Genomic DNA, 26,058 nt, shown 5'->3' on the forward strand with positions numbered 1-26,058 from the left:
TCAGCTGGAAAGTCTGAGCATTTAGTTTACTGAAAATGGCAAGGAAAGCCCTGGGGCTTCGTGGGCTTGGTGCACATCTGATACCAGGAGGAAACATCCAGAAATACCTTAGCAAAGTAAGGCATGTGCCTTAGGATTATGGTCTCAGTTGGAACCAGGCCAGATGGAAACTTTTCTGATGTTTTTTTCTTCCTTCTCAATTGATTACCTTTTAACAAAAGAATGTGTTATCAAAAAAGTTGGAAGACATGGATTTATAACATTAGAGCTTGGTTTATGATACTGGCCAAGGCTTCTGAATATTCATAAAATTTTATTTTCTGATGAAAATGACACATTTCACATTAAATTTAAACATTAAACAAAACTCCATCGATTCCAAACCATCCAGAAGTGGCCAATGTTCACTTATTTAGAATAGATGCTTTCAGATATAGTTCTAGGAAGAGATCATTCTGGGCGTGTTTTCAGATTTGTAAAACTGGGATAGTGATTTTTTTCCTCTCAGGGCTGCTGTAAATGTTCCATAAACATTTGGAACATTCTTCCTTCATCTTTGACCTATTTAATTAGAAAAGAAAATAAACTTTGTGTGCAAGTATGCTTTTAAACATACTTGATGACTTTTTCATCATTTCCAGCTGTTTTTTATGACGGCCAGGAGGGTACCTTTCTGGTGTGATATTCCTTTCTAGATATGCTCCTCTATATCTCTATAATCAACATTAAACAACAAGCTGATATCTCAGTTCAGCTACATACACTGCTCTTAAGAGAACCAAAATATACTAGAAACCCTTGATTTGAGATGCCTGAAAATGGAGGGGAGGTGATAGCTAGGGGTAGAAATTTTGCAGACTGTATGGTATTAGATGCATTCTCAATGTAATGAAAGGGCTACTTAAAAAGAATGGAAGAGCTAAGAGGTGGCAAAAAATGCCTACTGAAAAAGAATGAAAGAGCTAAGCCAAGAGGAAGAAGTGACCTAGGAGAAAAGGATCCCATTATATTTCCAGAGGCTTGAAGACTGATACCCCACCCCCACTCCTTCCAGAACTGAGGTTGTGCCCTGGAATTAAGAAGGTGAAATTTAACTTCCTGTAGAAGACTCCACTCTCTTGGTGTGAATCCACATTTGTTTGCATTCTCTCTATATATGGTATTGTACCACCATTCAAAGCACATTCATTTATTAATGCAGCTTTTGGAAAGGAGTAACTCAAAAATTAAAAGAAATACTACCACAGTGGAGCTAGTAGTTACTGCGGCTCATGATATTCCGCTATGTCCTTCAAAGTGGGCCAGCAGAAAGGACAATCCATTTTCACAAACCCTGTTATAATACTTTTTGTCTTCAAAGCTCATCTTGCAGGTCTTCATGTATACTGGCGTAATTCTCATGAATTATGGTCATGAGTAGGGAACATGTGTCCAGTCTTATTTGAGAGATAAATAATTTAAGGAAAGGGACAGGAAGTGATTAGTTTTAGTTGTTCCTGGGGAGAAACAGAATGAGAACTGAGGTCACTATTTGAATACAGAGGCTGCAGGAAGAAAGATATTCTTTTCGCAAAGTTGTGGAACAGGATTTAGAATTCAGGGATCCTGGCTGACTCATCAGTCAGTATCTACTCTTCCCTTTCAGCCCTCTGACAGTCTTCCAGGGCCCCATTCGTCATGTAGTTCTTATTGTCTCATGAAGCCTTCACTACCTCAGAAAAAGAAGGAAACATGCATCTGTGGAGATGTAGACACTAAGGAATGAGATGGCAGGGTGAGATAAAGGGAGAGGAGAGATGTTACTCTACTCCACACCTCTGCCACCTCCCCACCATATGGCTAAGAGATGTGAACTCCATGGCCTTTCTGAGGACACAGTAGGAAAACAGCATACAAAATCTCAGGGGGTAGAGAAGTGAACAGATAATACATTCAGGGGACAGAGTAAAGAAGTGTGTGCTCCAACTCCAGATCCCCTACGCAGAGACTGAATCAAGGAAACAAAAGCTTACCTGAACCAGATGTGAGGAGTGTGGGTTTATATTCCAATCTCTGTGTTCCAGGAGAAGATAGGATGAGGAAGAGCAAAAGACAACGGTACTTTTCCACTTACGTGTGCATTTGTAAGGCCCAAGGTTGAGGTTAGAGGTCAAGGGCTTAGGGAGCAGAATGCCATTGCTTGCTGTAGCTGAGGCACAAGAGCATGTCTGTAGGTTAAAGCCTGCTCGTACCAGACTTTCTCCCTCCCAGAAAACAGTGATGTGGCATTTACCCATGGCTCTCATGAGTCCCTTCCAACTCATCTCTCCCTTTTCCTCCTTTACTGCCTTGTTCCCTCTGTTACCGGATTTTGGGGTGCTGGAGTCTCCTTCTAGAAGTGATTTCTAGGTTTGTTCTGTCTCAAAGAGTTGAATGAAACAAGCATAAACAGTGGAAAATGTTCACATTTATTAAACATAGGGAAAAAGAGAAAGGTAGGGGATAAATGGGCTCTGCAGAGCAAGACTGGGCCAAGTAAAAAGGAAAAGGAAGGAAAAAATAAAAATACATCCTACAGCATAGGGTGGGCTACCAGAAGAGACACAAAAGTGAGTGCTTAATGGCAACTGTCCCTTTTTTATATTTTCCACTCTGGCGTCACATCAGGTCATCCTATCAAAAACCTGCCTGAGTTCTCACGAGAAGTCCACATGCGGGACTCAGAATTGTTCCTGCACATGTCCCCGGGATTGGGTCATGCCTCCTTTCCCAACCAGTTTTAGCCACGCCCTGTCTTCCTGCCTCACCTCTGCCACATTTCAAGCCTGCTGCTGCCATTTTGCCAGTTGCATTTCCACTGAGCTGGAAAGGAGGAGATGCCCATGAACAGGGACCAGGGAGTGTTACTGTGTTCTCCCTTTCCCAGAGGAATGAACATAAGAACTAAGCATGGGTAAGTGGGTTTGGGGAGGAGAAAAAGGGACAAAATGGAATCATGATCTAATTTTTATCAAGAGATTTAAATGCTTTCCTTGCTTGGTAGCTCTTCTATTTCTTTTCTTTTCTTTTTTTTTTTTTGTACCGGGGACCGAACTCGGGTCCTTGCGCTTGCTCAACAGGCGGCGAAATCACTGAGCTAAATCTCCAGCTCTCTTCTATTTCTTAAAAGACAATAATGGCAGGTAGGTGGGCATAATTATGACCCTGTTGAGAAGAAAGTTGCTTCTATTTAGAAAACTCCCTACAAAAGTCCAGTCCCTGGTTTAACATTGACATGCAGTCATTGCTAAGCCCTCCCATTCTGCTTTTTGTCTTTTCCTTCCTCTTCTCCCTCTGTGTTACCTGCTCTTGACTATCATTATGGGTTCAGGCAAGTGACACAACTACAGAAAAAAGTACATGGATTCAGAAAGTCTCAGGGATCAGCAATCATGAACATAGGTTGAGAGAGGGAAGGAGCCATGATTGAGAGGAGTGGAGGAAACATGCGGCCTTTTGATATGGACATCCCGGGGAAAGGAGGGAGGGGAAGAGGCCAGGAAAGCTTCTAGAAGCTGTTTTGTTCCAGATCTGGAATTTAAGGACTTAGTAAAGAGGAAGAGCTAGGTAGGCAATACCAAGAAAGTTTTCTCCTATGTCTTCTCAAGCTCTGGAACTCTGTGAAACTTGAGTTGGCAAGAAGGAACTCTCTCCCACTTGAGGGCTGCAGCAGACTCCTCAGAGGAAATCTGAGTTCAATAGCATAAGCTAAGTGGGTTGTCTCTTCAGGAGTACCCCCTTATCTGCCGATCCTCAGGCCTCTGGGCGCGGATTTCAGCTGCCATAAAGGGAGTGCTTCTGGTTTTTCTTCTTTACCTTATGCCCCATTCTATTTTAAGAGACAGGATCGCAAGGATCTTATTTAGTGGCATTTCCCATGTTGAATCTCATATGCTATGGCTTGTATTCTAGATGTCTCACCAAAGGCTCATGTGCTCATAGATGGGGCTTTTCAGAGGTGGCCAGATCTAGGGTGTGTGAATGTGGATTAAGGGTGTGTGAATATGGATTAAGGGTGTGATAACTAAATTAGTCAACTGATTGGTTAGCTTTGTTCTGGGTGTTGGTAATGGGAAGACCTACCCTAGGTGTGGGTGGCATCATCCATTAGGTTTATAGCTTGAACAGAATAAAAAGAAAATAAGGAAGGCAGGCTGCAGTTGCTTGCTGTTTTCTGCCTGCCCTGCCATGGACCGGTTTTTCTCTGCTATGCCCCTCTGCCACACTACCTTGCCTTGGAGCCAGCCGACTGTGGACTGACCCCTCTACAAACTGTGAGCCAAAATAAGCCTTTCCTCCTTCAACTTTGGGTGTCAGGTATTTTGTCCCATCAATGAGAAAAATAACTAAGACATCTTGGGTGTCTCTTATAAAGCCAGGAATCCCTTCTTAGGACTGTCTATCATGTCCCTGCAGAGAGAGACTCTTTTCAAAATGACTCAGCTTCACATTTCTGTGGTACATATTCATTAATTTTCCTCAGATGCCATGGTTACCATGTCACTCTTCCACTCATTAAGTTTCAATAGCTCCCCTGTTTTGATATCTTTCAAGACCTGCTCCCTTCTTTGGTTTCAAGGCCATTCATCATGCTCCACATGATAGCCAACCCTTTCTCCTATCTTCCATGCTGAGTCAGACTGGTAATCTGTCTTTTATTGTTCGCTGCTCAAAGCTCCAGTATTGCCTCCCGACCTGTCCAAATCATTCCTCCAACCTCACATTCCCATTTCCTCCTTTTAGTCCCCCCCCAAACTCACGCCACATTGTCCTCTTAGAATAGCATTTAAAACTCAGATTTTGTTTGGACACCAGGTTTCCTGGTCCTCACGCCAAGAGTTTCTACTTCAGTTGATGTGAAGTAGAGCTAGAAATTTAGCATTTCTAAAAGATCTCGTGTGTACTGATGCTCTGGCAGCCCCTTGGTGAGAACTGCTGGTTTACAGCACCTTTCGTGTCCCTTCTGCAGAGGGCAGAGCCAGCCTTAGAAGTCAAATTACTATCTAAGACCAGCTAGGTGCTTGATATCTAGATAAACTTGGAGCATATAAGCCCTATGACTTTAGTGTTAAAGGTGAACTTAATTTCCACCTTATTCTCATCCACTTGGCAAATGGTTCACTAATTTTTAAAAGCAAACACAAAATCTCCTTGTGTTCCCTCACTTTTGAGGCTCACAGTGTCTGTCTCCCTAATCTTACCTGTTTCTGTCTCCACGGCTGCCAACATGTATGATACCTTTAATGCAGTCTGAGCAATGGGCCTATACAAGCTCTGGTCTCCTTGGGAAGGAAGCCTAGGAAACTCTCCTGCAGCAGCACCCCTGCCATTTGGCACCCAATTAACCATGAAGTTGGTTCCATCGAGGGCACTTCAAATCTAGCATTCTCTGTGGTAGAATTCACCAAAATTCCTAGTAAACTTCTCTATGTCTCCCCAACTATCCAACTTGCCTGCAGGCCCTGTGCAACTCAGCCTGCCCAGCATGCTGTTCCCTCTGGGAACTGACCACGGAAAAGGTCACAGGGAAACCTGAAAGGATGTAACAAGAAAGTGCAGGGACATTATTTGTCTTTCTCTGAGGACTCTTAACTTGCCTCATTCTGGAGATTGGCAGTGGTGCACTTGACAGTGGATGCTATGAGGAATACTCAACACAGTTGCTCTGGCTTGTTCAAAGTCTCCTAAAATGTGAAGGTCCCCTCCAGCATCTCTGGATGCATCATTACCTCTGAAGATCCCCAATCCCTGCACATCAGCAGCAGCCTGGGAACTAGAGGCCCAGAGAGGCTTCTGAAGATATGATCCAAAGAACAATTCCTCAATAGTCCTTAGCCAAGCCTTTGAACCAAGAGTTACTTGTGCCTGGGAGTACACAAAGACTGTGTAGGACTACTTGGCATAAGAATTGCTAAGGGACTCCATTTCCATATTCTCAATTCTATACATTCTTCTTCTTCTTAAAACTGATCTGAAGGAAAATTTAAGGGCAATTCACCTTTCTCACCTCCTTTTCACTACCCACCATCCACCAGTTTCCTCTCTCCTCTCTTACCGTAGTACATCTACCTAGAGTTCACCATCTGTCAGGAAGCAAAGAGAATTTCGAGTGGACATTTTTTTCTACTGACCTGAAAGACTTTAAGCAAGTCACATTACTCCAGTGAATCTTGGTTTCTGCTTCTTCAAGGTAAAATAGTCACACCTGTCCTACTTATTTCACAGAGATGCTTCATGGGTCAAACTGAAGGCTGTGAAGTCAGACTTTAACAGTTTACCGATGTTACGAGCTATTTATATCATTCCTTTCGTTATGTAGAGGAGTTTGCATTCTCATCTGCTTAATAAATTTGCTGAGTATAATGATGAAGACATAGACTTTGCTGCATACTGTTTAGAGAGAATCTAATATATTGAACTCAATGAGTTCGTCTTGTTGGAAAATCATATGTTATATAATTCAACAATACCAGAGACGTGTTAACCTGTGACCCTATGCAAAATTGGCAAACTTGCAGTTTTCCACTTGTTGAGAATAATGGGAAGGAAAAATGGGTTAGAGATATGGAAACAAGTGCAATTTTAATTTTTTTCCCTTCACAACCTGACTTCATCTAGTTTATTTTCAAGGAGAAAGCCTCTTCCTTTTGGAAAATCAACATTTGCACAAGAAAGGTCTAAATCTGTCCATCTGATTACTGCTGAGCACCTACCATGTGTGCCGGGCTCTAGAATAGAATCTGAGCAAAACACACAAGGTCTTTGAACTTTCACAGTTTACTGTGCAATAGAGAAATGAAAACAATAAAGAATTACAAAAATAAATTTAACCTATTGTAGAATTCCAATAATTTTCACAATTTCATCATCAGGAAGATGAGAGTTCATCTCAGACTTCAGTTGGATGGTGGTGCAGGGTGAGTAGGAATGGAGAGACCTGTCATTTGTCATAGACAGAGTTAGAAAAGCAAAATGAAGCAGGTGAGTTAACGTCTTTTCTAAAGAGGAACACTTCAGTGGGGATGGCTGGCATTTTTTTCCCTGATGTTTTTTTCCCTGATGCTGCAGTTACATTTACCTATTTAAGCTGGGAGAAAGAAAAGATGACACTAGACCATGAAAGATATTGTAAGGAAGAACTGCTGAGATGGATTGGAATGAAGGTGACTGAAGTCAGGGAAACAGGAAAACAAAGTAACTCATTTCAGGCCTAGCTGCCCTGAGAGTGTGACCTGGTTCTTGTACATGGCCTGACCCAGTTTCATAGCCTCCAGAGGCTGAGCGTATACTGCAGGCCAGAGTAGGAAGCAGTACCAAAGGCTGTGGTCTATTCACACTCAACACATGAGCACACACTTTCCCCTTTGGTTCACATCTCATCAAGGAAGAGACAAAGCTGTGAAACTTCCTTTTTGAGACTTGTTTCATCACAACTTCTAAAACCTGCCCATCCTTTAGGGATACAGAAAAAAACAACACACTTTTGTAAGGTACAGATTTAGAGGTATCACAAGCATATACTAACAAAATGAAATAAGATAAAGATGTCATACTATGAAAATATGATTTATTTATTTATTTAATTTTTGAAAAAATGATTTCTGTGGAAGCTAAGTCTGGCAACTTTTGCCTGAATTTTTCATGACTTGGGTGACATTTCACCTGTGACCTGTGCCCAAGAAGACCAAAGAAACAGTCCCCTGCTGAGTAGACTGTGTCAGCCACCAGCCCCACAGAGTACACAGTGTCATCATATTGGCCTGGGGCCTGGAGCCTCCTGCCTCACAGGCCTTGTTTTTATATTGCCTTCATTTATAAGCTGGGCACAAACACATACAGTAGAGTACTTGGACAAAGGTACACGCAGGCCTATTCTGATTTTTGCTAACTTTAATTTCAAGTGCTTTTGCATGATTTGCAACTAGCTTTTTTTTCTCTTTATTTCCTTTCCTTTTTAAACAGGAACTCTGTTTTACCACTTTGTTGAAACAAAGTATAAATGGTTTTTAAGTAAGATTCAATTCATCTCCTGTATTATGAGGATTATTCACAGAATCAGATCTAATAGATTTTATTTATTCCTTGTTATGTATTCATTTTATTTTTGCATTTAATTTATTTATATATTTATTATTTTTTTCTTCAATTAAAAGTTAGAATATGTCTGCCTTCTCTTTTGAAATATTTCTTGGCAATCTGAGGTGACATTTTCTCAATCAGATCTCTGTTGTCCTCCTGGAACATTCACCTGCCAGCCACACTGAAGGAACAACTAAAATGTATCTGGGTAGAGGCCTAAGTAAATTTTGGTGAATCCATTCAGCGGATTACACTGCAGCCATTGAAACAGTGTGGCAGATTTTTGTGTGCCAATGGGCAAAGATTAAAAAAAAAAAAAATATATATATATATATATATATATATATATATATATTTGCAAGGAGAAAAGGAAATTTGCAGTTAGATGAATATATTATGATCCTACTTCTGTGTAAACTGTCAAATGTTTAATATTAAATATTTGGATGGGTACATAATAAATAACACACTGGAGACAATAGGAGTATAATTGGGGAAAGGGACATAATGATTTTTTTTTTTGACATAAGATCTTGCTGTGCAGTTCAGGCTGAACTTGAATTCACCATGTACCCAGGCTGGCCTTGACCTCGCAGAGATCCTCCTGCTTCAGCCTCCCAAGTGTAGGATTACAGGCACGCATCACCATGCCCAGCATGAAAAGGGGTAACTTAAATGTTTATCAACTGGGGAATGGCTGAATGAACTCCAGTGAGTCCAGTTCATGGACTACCCTACATTTTACATTCATTGAAAACAATGGATTTCTGTGTGCTAACATGTGATGAAGCCCATGTGTGTTATTAAATGAAGAAAATAAGTTCACAGTACAAGATGTATAGTAACACAATTTTCAAAATTCTGGGGAAAATTTGTATTGTAAAATATTTGGAAGGATTCACAAGAAATAGTACAGCTGCCTCTAGCATTTAGAAGCAAAGAAAGGAGAGTATATTCTCCATAATTTTGCTATTCTTCAATAAGCATAAAAATGCTTTATATCGCAAGGAAGATAGCATGTGGATATATTCTCGGTGTAAAATATACAGCATCACAGAAAATGTAGCCAGTTAAATGGTATAGGGGGCCTTTGATTTATTTTCTTCAGAACTTACACAGCTAAAATTTGTTAAAATCTTTGTGGAGATGTTGGTTTTACTGTGTTGCAGAGGATTCAGAAAGTGACTTCTTTTTTTGTTTGTTTGTTTGTTTTCAGAAAGTGACTTCTAAAAGACAGATTGTGCCCACAGAAAAATATATGAGGTATTCACATAAGGATAGGTTTAATTTCAGAAGTCAAATAAGGATCCTTGAGCTAATAAGGAAGCAAACACAGCACAGAGCTACCTCTGCAATATACACATACACAGACATGCAGAGTAGGTACAAAATTAATGTTGATGTAGTCTAAAGGGGGCACAAAAATCTACCCCTGGCACCCCTAAGTGAATGAAATGGAAGTTGCATGATCTTCTGGGACCTCACTTTAGAATTTACACAGGATCACGTCTACAGTACTGGATTAGCAGCTGGCTGAAACACGCCCAAGATTCCAAGTGAGGAGACACAGGTCCATCTCTTGGTGGTAGATATATGAGTCTCCTATTGCTGCCATAACAAATAACCACACATTTAGAGACCGAAAACATTGCAAATTTATTTCAATACAGCTCTAGAAGATAGAAGTCTAGAATCGAGGTGCTGGCTGGACCTAGTTTCTTCTGAAAGCCTTAAGGCAGAAATGATTTTCCTGACCTTTACTACTTCCAGAGAACACCCACATTGCTTTGCACATGGCCCTTCCAGTCATCAGTCTGGGGTCTACTCCTGACACCGATCGTCTTGTCTTCTTGTATGTCTCTTGTGCTTACATCGTGTTGTCCCGGATAATGCAGTATAATGCCCCATCTGATAATTTTTAAGGTAATCATGCATGTAAAGTCTTTGCAAAACAATGTGCTATAGTACCAGGTTCTGGGATTAGGGCTACAAGATCTTTATGTGAGCATTTTTCTGTGAGCCACAGGTTGAGAGGAAAGCATTTTCAGCAAATAAAGAAATCAAAGCACATAGGTATGACAAGGCCATTTGGTAAAGGATGGAAGATTTCTCAATGGTAAGTAAACCATCATTCAGTGGGAAAGTGGAAATCATGAAGAATCACAAACAACCTTTACTCTTCCTTCACACTGTGATGCACTAGGGCATTCTTTTGCAGGTGGGGGGTCCACCTGAGAGTACTGTTTTGGAGGTCTCAGAGTGGACACAAGAGTCTCAATAGATGTGAAAGTGGAGGTGCTCCTCTCTCACCACAGATGGAGAAGGTGGCCACCTCTTCTTTCCCGCCGGCCAGTGACATTCTCTTCTTACGAAGGGAAACTAGTCAGGCAATGTCAATGAGACTCATTCTCAGGGCAGCCCTTTTTTAGTGCATTAGGACTATAACATTAAATATAGGTGGATATTCTTAAGATTAACATTCATTTAGCGATAAATGAAAAATAAACTAGCCATAAAGATATAAAAATCACTAAATTTTTTTAATGGCTAATTCCATGTTTTAAACTACAGCCTGCTTATTATTATGGAGCAGTTTTGATTTGGACGCTATTTCACTTGTATCTAGGACCTCACATCTTAGTTATGTCCAGTATTTCATATATTCTCATTCTTGTGTTCAGCACTAAAGATGTCAACTGAGGGCAGATATTGAAAATCTACCGATATGTTTGTAATATTTTTATATTCAAGATCTTTACTAAGGGGGACCTAGCCCATGCTACTCTGAGAAGGCCTGTCTCAAAAGTTCAATGGGAAACAACGAGGATGAAGAAATCCCTCAGCTCCCAATCTAAGTTGTTAACATCCAAGAAATGGGGGCTGACTAAATACTAAATACTAAATACTAAATGTGTAAATACTAAAGAGAGGTTAGGGAAAGAGCTCCCCCCCGCCATCCCATTGCAACATGTGCTACAGTGGACTAGAAAAGAAGCTTGAGCTGGGCCTGGGCTTAAGCATGAGCCCTGGTCATGTATGAGAATATTCACCCAACATCAGGAGGTTAGAACTGAGGGGCTTGTGGGAATAAGGCTCATGCGGTGACCTGCAGGTACCCAATTGGGTCCCCTTAAGTATGCTGTGGAGACCTCAGGAGCAAGCTAGCAAAGTGCAATAAATCTCTTCTTCCACCGGTGGTGAGCCTCTTGGGGACAGAGTCCCATGTACTTTCCCTATTTCCCTAAAGCACTATAGAACAGGCCCTGGTGACTCAGGAGGATGAGGCCCGAAAAAACATTAAAGGGACTTCTAGGGGTTCTCTCTGGGCTCAGGAGTGGCAACCAGGGGATCTGAGAGGGAGCAATCTCAGACTAGTAGGACAAGCAATGCCTCCCCTAGGTTCAACATTTAGCTATGGGTTTTAAATGCCAAGCTCACAGGCCAGTCACTTGTCCAAAATTGCTCTTCAGCATTCAGAAAATTGATTCACACACTTGTACAAAGGCACAATACAAAAAATGTTGAGGCCAAGGCACAAGGATCCAAAGTTTGAGCCCAGCCTGGGCAACTTACCAACCTGGAGAGGCCTTGTCTGAAATTAAAAAACAAAAAGGGCTGGAGATGCAGTTCAGTGTGAAGGCCATGGATTCAACCACCAGTACCAGAGAAAAATGCAGGCATTCAGCACGTGGAGCAAGGCAATGCATTCCATGCCACTAGCCCAGCGTTAGCACCAGGGTCACTGCTAATGACTTGGAATCAGCTGACAGTCCCTCTACGCATGCCCCATACATTGAATGCTTATTTTCCATGGGTCACAGAAAATAAACCTTCAAGAAAAACTAAATGGATACATAGCAGAAATAGAATGAATTTTATTTATTAATCCAAATGCAATACAAGCAAAAATGGAGAGGACAATATCAGCATGGTCCAGCTCTGGGAGCCAACACGAGCTAAAATGCCAGTGGTGATAATAAACCAAACCATGAGTGACAACAAGGTCATCAAAAAGAAAATTACCTCAAATTGATAGAGGGTAACGAAAACTAGACATAAAGTAAAACTCACTGCCATAAATGCTTTCACTTCTATTAGCAAAGAAAACAAGTTACAGTGCATGACTATATACTGGAAGCTTACTGTGGAGCACGACCCACGTGCTAATGTATTTCATTTAAGCGGCACAGTATGTATGTGATGGGTCCCTTTTGCTGCTCTTCACAGTACCTGAGATGGCCATATGTCTTTGAAATTGTCTGCATGTCAAAAGTGGACACTGGTAAAGGCTGAAATGATGCCCAAGTAGAGCGCCATAGCCACACTGAAGCGGGTGGTGCTGTTGTGGGCTGGGGCAGGGGTCAAGCAACTTTCTTGTCACCAATGTTCAGGAGGCATTTCTATGTTGCTCAGAGAAGGAGCTGATGAGACGGAAGCAAGGAGAGTGGGTGCATTTCCTTCACAGGTCAGAACTTTATCAGTGAAAATAATGCATAGCTACAGAGCCACTGGGGATGTCTATGTACGGTGGGGAAAATGCCTCCATTTATATGGGTCACACTTATGCCTATAGTTTGGCTGCCTGGCTTGTGACAAAAAAGAATTTTCATTGCAATGCTTAAACTAGTTCTGCCAAGGCCAGCCAAGAAAATCAAATCCAGGATAGTGGAACCAGCAGGTGAATACTCTCGAGTTTATATGCCTGGGCAGGTGGGTTTTAAATGTAGCCAAATGCAAAGCTCTTGTCAGAAATGAGTGCAAATGACATTGCCCTTGCAGGACAGTGCAGCCTGCAGGAGCAGGCTCTTATGGGTTGCTACTTCCTGCAGGGCCCATTTCTGCGGATGTATTATTAGGGAATTCTTCTCGAAAGTGGGCAGCTTGGTGGGTAGTAAGGTCTGCTTTCTTTATGAAGCCTTTGAAACAGAGGCTACACTTGTACGGCTTCTCCCCTGTGTGGGTTCTTCTATGTATTATCAGGCTCGATCTGTACCTATAGCTTTTTGGACCATAGTCACAGATAAATTGTCTCTCTGCAGTGTGTATTCTCTGGTGCTGAAGGAGAGTTGCCCGCTGACTAAAACATTTTCCACAGGTCTGGCACTCATGACTCTTTCCCTCATTGTGAGTTTTCCTGTGCTCTGTCAGGCTGGACCAAAGAGCAAAGTTCTGCCTACACACAGGGCATTGATAGGACTGTTTTTGAAGATGTTTGCTCTCATGCTGTGTAAGGTGTGCCAGCTGAGTGAATTGCATGCTGCACTGGGTGCACTGAAAGGGTTTCTCCTTTGTGTGAGTATGCTGGTGTTTATCAAGGTCTGACTGGTGAAGGAACTGTCTCCCACATTTGTGGCATTTGTAAGCTGGCTCTCCTGTTTGAATTTTTGGGTAACAAGGAAGTGGCCTGTTATAGGCAAACTGTTGTGCACACGGAGGGTAACAATAAGGATTGGTTGTGTTGGGCTTTTGCTTGTTGGCCCTAGGTTTCAGAGGCAACTTCTGGTCTGCACTTTGGGATGCCTGTCCTAGACAGGGCTTCTCGACGCCAATGCTCAGTAGCTCTTCTGAGGATGTTTTCTGGGGAACTTCCAGATGTTCACAGTTGTTCAGTAAGTTACGACCGCAAAGGTCATTCCTGTCTAAAGAAGGAAAAATTGGACTCAGTCTCTCCAGTTTTTCTGCTCTGACATATTTGCCTCCTTTTTCCTCCAAACCCAAGAGAAGAAATAACAATTATAGTTTTCATGTGTGTCAGGGAAAACAAAGAGATGGGGAATAAGAATAGCGGTACCCCAAGCCCAGGGAGATGTGGGGACACCCCGGTAGCTTCCCATACCCCTTTCCTTGAAGTGGGCTGCGTTTTTCTCTGCTTTCTTCCTGGGCACTCAGCAAACTGTCACCTACCTCTCTTGGAGTCAGAGGATTGTTCCAAGCTCTCAGAATCCTGCAGTTCCTCTGTGTACAGCTCCAGTCCAGGCTCCAGAGAATAGCTCCAGTCAGACTGTGGTACTGCATGTCCTGGCCACAGGGAAGATGGGAGGAAGAGAGCTGAGGTGAGCACAGAACGGTTTGCCAGAGTTCAGGCTGCTTTCTTGGACATGCGCCCTCTCTCTGTATACTTCCTCCCCAGTCAGGTTTTCTTCCCTTGGAGCCCCTAACAAATGGTGTTTGTTCTTGGGTTTTTTGGGGGTTTTTTGATCAAGAACCAAAGGAAAGTGAAGGGAAGAGTGCACTGTGTTCACTCCAAGGCTATTCTCTTCTAAGCTGGGGAGAGGGAATTCAAATCCAGGTTAAAGTCAATGAACTGAAAAGAGTTTCATGTGTGTTTTGAGAATAGAATTATTTAGTTGAGTTAAAATACAAAGCAAATCTTCCTAAAATATTGGCATAAGTAAACTGAGCACCACTCTTTTATTCATTGCCAAAGGACAGAGAGACAGAGGAAGAGGTAAAGCTTGAGTGCTGGGAAACTGCTTACTAGAATAATGTCCATGAGAGCTACTCAAATTAAAAGGACTGCTGAAGTGGATTGGTAACCAGTTCAAACTATCAGTGTGTGTCTGTTTCAGTTGATGTCTAGCAGGAGGTCCTCTGAAAAATAACCCAAACAAATACCAAATTCTGCTTCAGTATCTCAGTCTAACAACAACTATGTAAAATGTCTTCCACTGGCTCTCCCCCAGTGTCTGAATACCCGCCTCCAAGACTAGCATCCTCTTATCCATGTCCTTTTCTCTGTTTCCTTGATGCCAGCCAAATGTCCTGTTGTGCAATAGAATGTGGGCTGGAAATGGGTTTCTCATTAGCATTATTAAGATGGCACAAACAAGTTGGTTTGGCTAACATGATTCCAAAGGGAAATTTAAATTTCAGACATGGTAACATAACTTATTTTGTAGTTTCATGAGGGAAAGATCACGTGTTTCAGATTCAGAAAAATGAAACACATTTCAAATGACGTGCCATTGTAATTCACAGATTTCTTTATACTTGGATTTCAAAACTCAGGGTAATATCAAGAGTAAATGAGGAACAGCTCAAATAAGCCTGGAGGTCAGAGATCAACCAGAAATGGCCATGATTAGAATAGGAACACACACTGACCTGAGACAGAGCACAGAGCAGTCCAGTCTTGGATTTGCAGAAACCTGGAGGTCCAGAATACCCTCTCAACACAGCCAGCAAGACATCCCATACTCCGTGAATTTGTTTCATTAACTCCATTACCAAAGACTCTGGATTCTAATAGTTCCATTGAGTAAGACAGCACTGCATGGACGGTCAGGTGCAAGTGAGATAATGGTGCATTAGTTGGGATACCCAGACACTCTCAAGCAATTGCAACTATCAAGATCTTCTGAGGCTTTGCAGGTAGCATTCTTCTTGTTCTGTGCTTGCTTTATATTTCCCTTCCCCATGTCCTCCATCACCAAAAAGGTATGATCTGTAGCCATTAATGCACAACTTCACATTGATGCCATCAATTGAAATTTGAAACACAAGCATTGGGAAAGAAAATGGCAGAGTAGTGATCAGCAGCAAAATTCGGCCTGTCTGAAGCCTAGAATCCATACACGTAGCAAACAACAACTTGGTGAAGAGCACAATGAAAAATAAAAGTAGATCCCTGAGAACTGGGAAGAAACTGATAGAAAAATTAGAAGCTATGGAGAGGTCGGAGAAAAGGGCCCCAAAGCAGAGAATAGAACGAAGTGGTCTGGAAGCTTATCCGGGATCCTGGGAAGTGGAACCTGCCTCCACAGCCACAAAGGAAGTCCCCAGGGCTGTGAGCTTCAGAAAAAAAGCACTGGCCTGAGCCAGCAGAGGGTGACTCCTTCCACACAGCTGTTAACAACCTGAGAGGGACTCCACCGTGGTGCCCACTATGGAGCCAGAGAGTGCTTAATAGGATACCATTTCAGAAGAATTTGATTAGTTAAGACTGAGACTCAGAAAAACTAAAAAAAACTTTCCTTCAAGATTTCCAGTGAAACTCTACGATATTACTGTTAAATTCTTTTTTATTGTTAGTGGAGATATAGTTGTCACACTTAATAAATATTTACTATGTGTCACTGTGTGGTTTGTTTTAGTGTTTATACTACAATTATAGATCTCTTTTCTGTGATCAAGGGTGATACATTATTGGTTTTTATGGTATGTCAAAGATTAATCTCACTAGTAGCATACAGAGAAAACCTATTATAGCAATGACTATGCCACCAAGGCAATAGCAAATCAATCAGCATTAATAATATCGTCTAAGCCAAGCTTGGTTGGGTTCACTCTCTGGTGTCCACTATCTGTTTATTTATATCTTATTTTAGCTCGCTGAGCACCTTACTCTTCTGTTTTTAATCTCTGTTATCCTTTCAAATAATTCTGCTGTGTGGCTCTTGCTTTCTTCTCCCTTGAGGCCCAATGGATTGGCTTTGGTGGGGAGGTTTGGAGTATGGGGAGGCATTTTGTTGCCTTGTCTTCTCATGTATCCGCTATTGTTTGTTTTCTGCTGAGGTTTGCGGATACTTACAGTGAGTGGAAAGCATTTGCTGCTAGTGTGGAGATCTCTTTAGTTAGTGTGTGCTTTGTAGTGATGCACTATGGATGTGGCTAACTACAGTCTTTTGCCTCTGTTCCAAGATCCAACCACCTCCATTAATATGGAAGTGGAGGATGCAGTGAAATTGGTCTAGCACCCAGTTCTCCGTGAATGGTCCACATTATTGACAATGACATATCCTGCAAAACTGTCTTTTAAAATTGATGGAGATATAAGATATTTCAAAAATAAAGAGCACCTAAAGAAATTCTTGATCACCAAACCAGCATTCCAAAAATTCTTCAGGACATTTTAGAAAGAGATAATGAAGCTAACAATGCCAAAAAGTCCAATAGAATGACTACACCAGTAAGGTGAGCATTTAAGTAGAAAGGAAAAAAAGAGAATCAGGAAAATAATGCAATTGTAGGGAAAGTAGAGGGACAGGTAGGAAAAATTAAAGGACTTCAGTGAGGTTTCAGAGCCCAAAATACCCAATTAAGTTATAATAGCTCTCAAAGGGAATAGTCCCTTTCTTGCCATGTAATAAAAAAGGCTTTGAACAAAGATACCAGAGTTCCAGCTCCAGACTCCTTACCTTACTCCAACGAGGCAGTTATCTATCTCCTTATTTCTCTCCCTTTTTCCAATTAAGTGATTTTGTTTCCCCATTTCCCTACCCTTTTCAATAAAGTGATTTTATTTCTCCTTCTGAAATTATATCTCTAATTCTTTTATTGATGTAGGTTTTTTTTTTTTTTTTAACAAACCCCAGATAAAATCTACTCTGGTGGGATATAACATCCCTTGGTACCCTGACTGGAAAGGTAAATCTTTGTTTCTCTAATTCTTTTTTTTTTTTTTTTTGGTACTGGGGATTGAACTCAGGACCTTGCGCTTGTGAGGCAGGTGCTGGAACCACTGAGCTAAATCCCCGGCCTTGTTTCTCTAAGTCTTTATTGGACTGAGTTTTATCATCCTGGTGGGGTCCTCAGACAACAGAGGAGAGCTGCTCGCTCGTCAGATGCGACATCTTCAGGGTCAAATAAGACATCTACATACCATAAGTGACCAGCCATGGGGTTCTTAGTCACAAATTAACTGGGACCAACCCTTTAGGCTGGCCCTCTATGGGGTAGGTTATAGGAACCCTAGCTTTCAAAAAAGTACTTTTTTTTTGCCCCACTGTCTTCGAGTTGGTGGTTCCACTGGTTTGGGACTGCCCCAGTGTGGACTTTCAAACTTTAACTATACATTTATAAAATATTTATAATGATTTTTTGATAGATTTTTAAGCAGCTTAGTCTTTATCTGTCACTTATAGAGCTCTAAAAAATCAGTGGTTACTCTGCCAGCTGGTTAAGTGCTCTTAGAGCAGCTGCCACTCTTAAAGCAGAGGACAGGTTTCGCTGGCACTTTCTGGTTAGGCCCAGTGGGAATGTTGGCCAGACAGGCAGCTGAATTCCTTTCTGGAGACAGATCTCTGGTTGCATGGAACTGTTGAAAGCTGACAGAACAACTAAAGGGTCATGGCTGGGGCGACTCCCCAGTGGACACCCAAAGATTCCTCAGTAAAAGCTGAGTTCTGACAGCCTAACTGGATAACCAGCAAAACAATTTCCACTTATCTATCATCCCTACCTGCACTCCTCAGTGAAGTGAGAGGTAACTCTTCAGTGATCTCCTGGTATCCTCTGTTCCAGAGCGAGCTGAGATGACACTGTTAGTACCTTCTTTTAAACCTCCATGAAGAGTTGAGCTACAGGTTTGGACCTTTCTCTCTCTGCTAGTAAGATAGATTCCCCTCTTCAGGTATGTCTTGATGCATTTATGGGGCCAAGTACAGGTAAGAACAGTAACTCTCTAGATCTCCTGAGAAAGTTTTAACGCAAATGTCTAAGTCAAGGGAAAACCCCCAAGTTTTGTTTTTTTTAATTCCAACTCACTGAGAGTTAGGTTTGGAACTCCTTGGGTCACTAGACCGCCTTCTCTAAACAAAAACCAAAATAACAGCACCAGCTCTCTCTCTCTCTCTCTCTGGGAGGTCAGACTGAGGCAGCTTGGAAAAACTGTCTTTAACACAGGAAGATAGCTATCAGAGGAGCGATTTATAGTTGTACCTTACATATGCTAACTAAGGGTAAAAAATGTTCTACTCAGCCTTTCTCTTCTTTCATGTGCATGTTAGAAAGAAAACTAATAAACGTGCCTTTACTAACATAATTTGTGATTGCTAGACAATGGGTAGACTTTAATCTGTGAGTTTCTTAAGTGTATTAAAGATACCAGGACATAAACATTTTCAGAGTGGGTTTAAGTAAAGCATAGCTAACAATGCTATAAAACTGTCCAAGTGACTAGATAGAGAACTCAAAATGTCCTGGAGACCTCTTTGTCTTAGGGCCCAGAGCTGAGATTTCTTCTGGACTATTACCACTCTATCTATCCCGAGAGGTAACAGTTCTCCTCCGCAGGCTAGGATTCTCTGATATAACTTGGCCTTTTTGCCACTCCTCACTCAGGGATAACCGGGCCATTGAAACAAGGCCCTGGTTAGATCCCTCCTATCTCCTCCCTCTCACCTTCAATATTTGTTCTGTCATCAACCCACCATCCCTAAAAAAATAGTTTAAAAACTCAAAAATGCTTTAAATTTATATGGAGAACAATGTGTCAGGAGCCCCTGTTTTTGCTCTACATTTTAGAGCTTCATGATTCAGGGTCTCAGGACAAAATTTTAAAAAATAGGGTCAAAAATCCAGGCTGTGTTTCAAGGGGCGTGACAGGCCATGTTTTCTCAAATTATACAAGTCAAAGAAAAACCTCCATTCACTTTGAAATCTGGCTCTAACAGCCATCTTAGCCCCCTTAAAGAAAAGACCCTTCTGGGAGCTCTCTGCATTAGAGATGTGGCACAATCTTTGCTACTGGGGATATAAGAGGGGTTACAAAGGCCCTGGTCCAATTCCCCAAAGAGAAAGACTCATCAGGGATGCTGTTCTATATCCATACACAGGTAAGGCATATAAATCTTGACAATGGTAAGGGGCTAGTGAGGGAGTTAAGGCTGTACTTGGACTTCCCAGTGAGGTGGAAGACGTCCTATCTCAGCTTTAAAATTAGGGGAGACTTTTGCACTATGAGGACACTGCAAATGTGCAGGAGAGACCCCATACTCAGTCTTTCTTGTAGATGGGGGCTGAACCATTAGATCGCTCCTGGAATATCTTCTTAAGCAATGGAGAGAGTTAGATTTCCAGAGTTTTGAAAAAGGGGGCTGTTACCTTTTACTGTACTAGAGCTTAGCCAGAGTACCCCCTAAAAAAGCCTAAGAGAGATAGCCTTTCTTCTTTAAAATAACACAGACACAGGAAAAAAGAGGAGGAGCGATAACTGCTCTGGATATGGGTTATGTAATAAACTCAAATAATAGTTGTGCTTGATTCATAAAAGGCCATGGTCAAATACATTTGAGTGCACTCTGGTTTATAAACAACTGTTTTATGTGTGGTTGTCCATCTGTTCAATTTGTGCCAATTATAAGTTGCAACACTTACAGCTATTTGCTTGAGACACTGATTTTTTTTTTTTTTTGAGACAGGGTCTCACTATGTAGACCAGGCTAGCCTTGAACTTGTGGTGATCCTCCTGCCTCAGCCTCCTGAGTGCTGGGATTACAGGCATTGTGCCACCACACTCAGCCCTGTTTTGCTTGAGCTCAACAATTTCTTTTTGCTTTTTAAAAATTTCCATAAAAATCTGTTTATATAGGTTAAAATATGTCTACAACTTAACTTGGCTTATAGGTAAAATAAGTGTCATTAAAATTAAAATTAAGAACATACTTCCACCCAGGTTGCCAGCTAATCAAGATGATGTCAAGGCTGGTTTTACAAATACCATGCCTATTGCTGTCTGTGTACAATAACTTGGGAGTATTTCACTGGTCAAAAATAATGTGTTAATAATGCAGGGTGTGGTGGCACATGCCTGTAATCCCAGCACTCAGGAGGCTGAGGCAGGAGGATTGCCATGAGTTTGAGGCCAGCCGGGGCTACACAGTGAGTCCAAGGCCAGCCTGAACTACACAGTGAGACCCTGTCTCAAAAAAGTCAATGTTTCAAGCAAATAGCTGTAGGTGTTGCAAAATAATAATGATAATGTGTTATGACTCGGTTCACATAACTCATCTGAAAAAATTTGTTAAGACAACTAGACAGGGATCCTTTAGGCTTGAAAAAACTGCTGGACAAGACTGCCTTTGGTGAATAAAGGAGCAGCTTCCAAGAAAACAATTATTTTGGTATTTGTTCACTAATGGGATCCTCAGTAATATTAATAGCCTTATGGGATACACACCCCAATGAACACTGCTAAATGTTATTGTAATATGTTTACATTGATTATCAAAAAAGGTGTAAAACAATAGGGTTTTCTTATTAAAAGATGGTCTTAGTACAAAATATCTGGAAGCTAATAGCAACCACTTTGAGAGCAGCTTTTGTAAGTGAGGAGGCCAAGGGAAACTTGTATTAATCTTATGATGTTGTAATAAATTTAGTAATAAAATATTTATACAAGTTTTTCTTTTCCTGAAATGTGTATACATTTTTGGATATATATCTATGTATATATATCTATATACATATATATATATCTATATATATATATGACACAATGCCATTAATCTTCATCAAAATACTCCTCCTTAGTTCTAATCCACTTATCTGATTATTCTTGCCACTTTATGAAGCAGTTCTGGAAACCCACTTTCATGAGTGCCTTTCTGCACCTGGACTACTTTCTGCTACAACTCCCCGTGTCCTGTCTCAGGCCATGCTTCTCAAACTTCAGAGTGGGCAACAGTCACCTGGGGAGCTTGCTGAACACCACACAGGTGATGCTGACATGGAGGGTATGTGTGCTAAACGTTCAGAAACACTGTTCCAGTAGAGATGTCATGAAATAGATATGTCCCTATGCTGTGCAAGGGACTGAAACCTCTTAAGGAATCTGAAGGGAGCGTGTTACTAAAGTATTAAGTTTGAATGAAACTCTTATGCCATAAAAGCTATTGTGACCATGTGGAGAAACAACCATGTGGATCAAAATTTGCTGGACAAAATGAGGCCTCATCCACAGTATCCAAACTCCCACTCTATTCCCACATAACATTTTTAGATGCTATTCTTTTCTTCTCTTTTTTTTTTGTACTGGGAATCGAACTCAGGACCTTGTGCTTGCAAGGCAGGCATGGTGCCACTGAGCTAAATCCCCGGCCGTAACATTTTTAGTCAAAGGCCTCAAAACAGAGTCATTACTTTTACCATTTCCAAACGCCATTCCCACCAAGCTGCTCCCAGAGAGAAATTTCCTCCTTGTTCTTCGCCTCTTTACATCAATGCCCCACTTGCACGGTGGAGTCTGAGTCTCAAAACAAATATTAAACCTTGAGATCTTAAAAGATCTTGAGCTCTCACAAAGAAACCAAAGAACAGGGAGATGATGCTCTCCTTACCGGGGTCCAGAAGGTGGAGGCATTCACCAGCAGCTCCATAGTTCAGCCCCAGGGGGCCTGCCTGTGGACTCCAGGCTCCTGGCACCAGGGCCTCCTGGACTGGTCCCATTAACGGCAGTGCAGGTGGCTCCAGGCGCATTTCTGGTAGCGGCGGTACCATTCTAAAGGGCGCCAGTTCATCGAAGAGTACGTCACGCATGTCAAACTGGGGAAAACACCAGAACACATCAGTACCTCTCCAGACCCACTGGACATACAGTTAGCTTTTTCTCACTCAGAAGTAGCACAGTGTACACAAGCAGTGCGAAGAGAGCCATGCATATAGTTTTAAATGTTTCAGTGGCCACATGAAACAGTGCATGACAAGAAACACGACAGGTCAACCCAAGTAGCATGTCAGATTGAATTCAACATAGCCCAACCACCAGGATTTCAACATGTCATCAATACAATTACTACTGAGATCATTCACCTAAGGTTCCCCTTAATACTACGTCTTCTTCACGTGGCATAGGCTTTTCATTCAACACAGGTCTGAATTAGCACTGGCCACATTTCAAGTGCTCAAGTTCCAGCCATGGCTAGTGGCTCCTGTACTGCACAGGGCATACCTAGCCCACTAGATGATATAATCATATGAAGGTAACGGTTAGGGGTTGTGTTTAGATGTCCCCTCAAAGCCTCATGCAGATGAGATGGGAGTTTCTTTTCAGAGGTAGTTGAATCTGGAATGTGATGTTGGGGTTAAGGGCATGTGATTACTAAACCACTACCTGTGAGTGATTAGTTTGGCACCGCCCTAATCCGGAAGTCTGAATAAGATAAAAGGGGCAGAAAGATGCTGTTGAACTCCCTTGTTGCCTTTGCTACCTTGTGTGCACCATGTTGTGTCTCCTCTGTGATGTCTGTTTGCCATCCCTGTCTTTGAGCTGGCCGACTACGGACTGAAACCTCTATGAACTATAAGCCAAATAAACCCCGTTCCCCTCTAACTTTGAGCGTTGGGTATTTTGTCTCAGCAACGAGAGAAAAGTAGCTAACACAGTAACCAAAACAAGAAGAGAGAGAAAAGAAGGGAACCCACTAGGCCAAGCTCCTCTAGGGAGGGAGGAATGATTGCAAGGCTGCTGTTCAGACTTCTGTGGGGAAGACTGGTGACTTGCCTGGAACTCACCGGCTCCTGCCAAATCCATCCCCTACCACGCCCAGGGTTCCAACTCTCCAAGTGGAAGCAACCTGCTCCCTCCTTGCAGACACTGCCCTCTGCTCAGCCTGCCCTTCTCGAGGAGGCTTTGTCTGGTGCTTGTTTGAAACAAGGGGCAATGCTGCCTTCTGGTGCTGATGGAACCTAGCGGGCCAGACATGGGAGGAGCATCACTTGTAGTACAGACCTGTCCTTGGTTTCTACCACCTCTGGAGTTCCCTTCAACATTCTTGTAGATAAGAAGCATCTGCCAAGGACCATATCCTGCTGCTCAGAGACAAGCAAATGATTTTTGCATACTTGAGCATGACTTCAGTTTCCTAGGAATGCATTACTGTGCAAATCCCAGGAAGACTACACTATAGGTGGTTCTGATTTTCCAGGATTTCCTGGCCACTTTGGGAAGACTCATCACAAGCAGCGATAAGGTTCACAGTACTTGAGCCTTTTTCTGATGACGACCCCATCATAGTGATTCTAAGCAGAGTTGCAGGCTTCGGATCATTCCGAGGGCTTCTGGTGAAATCAAATCCAGACATGCTTATGCAGACATGTCCCCTAGCATATAATGAACTATGTTCCTTTCCTTTCATACCTGTTCTAGACTCTGCTTGACTCAGGTTTGAAAGGGTGATTCTGTAAAGAGCCAACAGCTAATGTTTTCAGGACTGGGGGCCATATTGACTCTGCCATTTATTCTCCCTGTTCCTCTATCAAAATTAATTTGACAAAATAAAAATCATTATCGTCTACCTGAGCACACAAAAAGGGCCAACACCATATATGGCCCACAGGCTGGAGAGCAAATTACTGATGATTTTGGTTGATGTATGTTTAGCCTATGTCATTTGTATATTTAATATACAGATAGTAAAGTTCACATTACAATGCATATGACAAAGCATGGTATAAAACATGACAGGTATGAGAATCACTGACTCAGATTCTGATTGCAGTAGAAGAGCAAACTGCAAAGGACTTTGAAGAAGCCCTTGGGCTCCACAATGACACAGTGCGCAAATGTCTGGTCTCGACCCAGCTTCCTGGGTTCCCCTCTTGGCCTAATAACACAGATCCCAGGCCCTTTCCTCACCTGATGTCCTGTTGTCTCACGTTCTCTTTGTAAGTGCTCTATCAGTGCAAACAATTTTTCTCTACTCTCTGGGCCGTGTTCGCTCACGTGCGTCTCTATCTCTGTGGGCAGAATAGTGAGGAATTGCTCCAGCACGAGCAGCTCCAGGACTTGTTCTATGGAACGTACTTTTGGTTTCAATCACTGACAGCAAAGCTCCCAGAGTCTGTGGAAGTTTTCCCAAGGGCCTGCTGCCTCACTGTACTGGAACTGTCTGAAGTGCATTCGGGAGACCTCACAGTCAGTGTTAGCATCCTGGAGCATGGGATCCCGAGTGGACAGCAAGGAGGTCTGGATCTCAAGACCCTCTTCCATGGCGATGGTGCTTTTTCAGCTGTTTACTGTTGATCAGAGCCTGGGGTTCAGGTTCTATTTAGTTTTTCTCAGAAATCACCAGGAAGAGGGGGTGGACACCTACAGCAGAGAGGAGGAAAACACAAAAGAAGTCACAGCAGCTCCTGTACCTGTCTTCCTCCCTGGGAACATGAAAAAGATGTACTCAAGACTCCTTTCCTATCCAGTCTGCCACCATCCACACCCTTGGCCCATACCTGAGTCCTGTCTGACCTGTCACCTGGTGCCTCTGTATGGAAAAGGAGGTACAGAAAAGATCCTGTTGCATGGAAAAGGAAGAGGGAACAGCACTCTGCCTGCACAGGATGTGCTCAGTAAACTTACACTTGGCCTGCTATATCCTTGAGGTTGAATCCACCACCTCAGATTCAACCAGCCATGGGCTGAAAATATTGGGGAGAGGACTGGGAATGTAGTTCAGCCGCACAGTGCTTTCCTGGCAAGCACAAGGTCCTGGGTTCAATTCCTGGTAACAAAAAAAAAACGAGGGGCCAGGGATTTAGCTCAGTGGCGCTGTGCCTGCCTCACAAGCTCAAGGCCCTGAGCTCAATCCGGTCCAAAATATATATATATATATATATATATATACACATATATATATATACATATACACATATATATATATATATACATATATATATATTGGGGAGAAAACCACATCTGTACTGGACAGTACAGACCTTTTTTGTCATCATGCCCCAAACAACATAGTGGAAGAACTATTTCCAGAGTACTTACATTCAGAAAGGTATCATAAGCAATCTAGACATGCTGTCAAGTATATTGGAGGATGTGCATTGTTGATATTTAAATTTGGAGTCAAAGGGGTATTGAGGCCTTTGGGGGACTGGGGTACCTCCGGCGTTAGGTGAACATCTTCCCCACGAGTGACAAGGAAGGAGTGGAGCTGCTGCTCCTTAGGAAGCTTCTCTTTACCTTAGCTCAGGCACCTGGCCACCCTCTGCTGGAGATCCAGGGACTGTGGGCCACCTACAAATGTGCTCCAGGCTCACACCTGGCCAGCCCTGCCCTGACTGACTCAAACTGTCCCTCGGGGCTACCAGAGAAGCAACCCTCGGGGTTTCTTTCCATGGTCCTTTGCAAGGCAGCTTCACTTCACTGCAGAGCCCCTGGTCTCTCCTGAAACCCTCTGGGAAGGACCCCTCCCACATGGGGCCTAGGAGTAAAGCAGTGGGAAACAGGAAGGCATGTGA

General features: G+C 42.4%; 2 protein-coding genes across 2 annotated transcripts in view; one reads left to right on the top strand and one right to left on the bottom strand.

The window, feature by feature from the left end:
- Nucleotides 1–26,058, top strand: part of LOC101704253 (zinc finger protein 449-like) — a 207,276-nt gene that overhangs the window by 77,878 nt on the left and 103,340 nt on the right. The window lies entirely within an intron of this gene.
- On the bottom strand, nucleotides 12,364–24,805 carry LOC147821081 (zinc finger protein 449-like). The gene is made up of 5 exons (XM_087202153.1): nucleotides 24,691–24,805; nucleotides 24,452–24,606; nucleotides 22,155–22,359; nucleotides 14,002–14,115; nucleotides 12,364–12,446 (listed from the first exon to the last, which is right to left on the bottom strand). The coding sequence occupies exons 1-5, from the start codon at nucleotides 24,803–24,805 to the stop codon at nucleotides 12,364–12,366; spliced, it is 672 nt and encodes a 223-aa protein (XP_087058279.1).

Source organism: Heterocephalus glaber, unplaced genomic scaffold (assembly GCF_053883595.1).
Source record: "Heterocephalus glaber isolate CG9 unplaced genomic scaffold, H.glaber_assembly_v1.0 deba00001765, whole genome shotgun sequence".
NCBI lineage: Eukaryota > Metazoa > Chordata > Mammalia > Rodentia > Bathyergidae > Heterocephalus > Heterocephalus glaber.

Excerpts from the sequence above, each read along its gene's own strand:
- LOC147821081 (XM_087202153.1), bottom strand. The coding sequence starts at position 24,805 with ATGGAAGAGGGTCTTGAGATCCAGACCTCCTTGCTGTCCACTCGGGAT. Across the intron at positions 22,360-24,451 it reads GTGAGACAACAGGACATCAG|TTTGACATGCGTGACGTACT; the intron begins GTGAGGAAAGGG and ends TGTTTTCCCCAG. Across the intron at positions 12,447-14,001 it reads ATCCTCTGACTCCAAGAGAG|CCCACAACAGCACCACCCGC; the intron begins GTAGGTGACAGT and ends CCCCTGCCCCAG.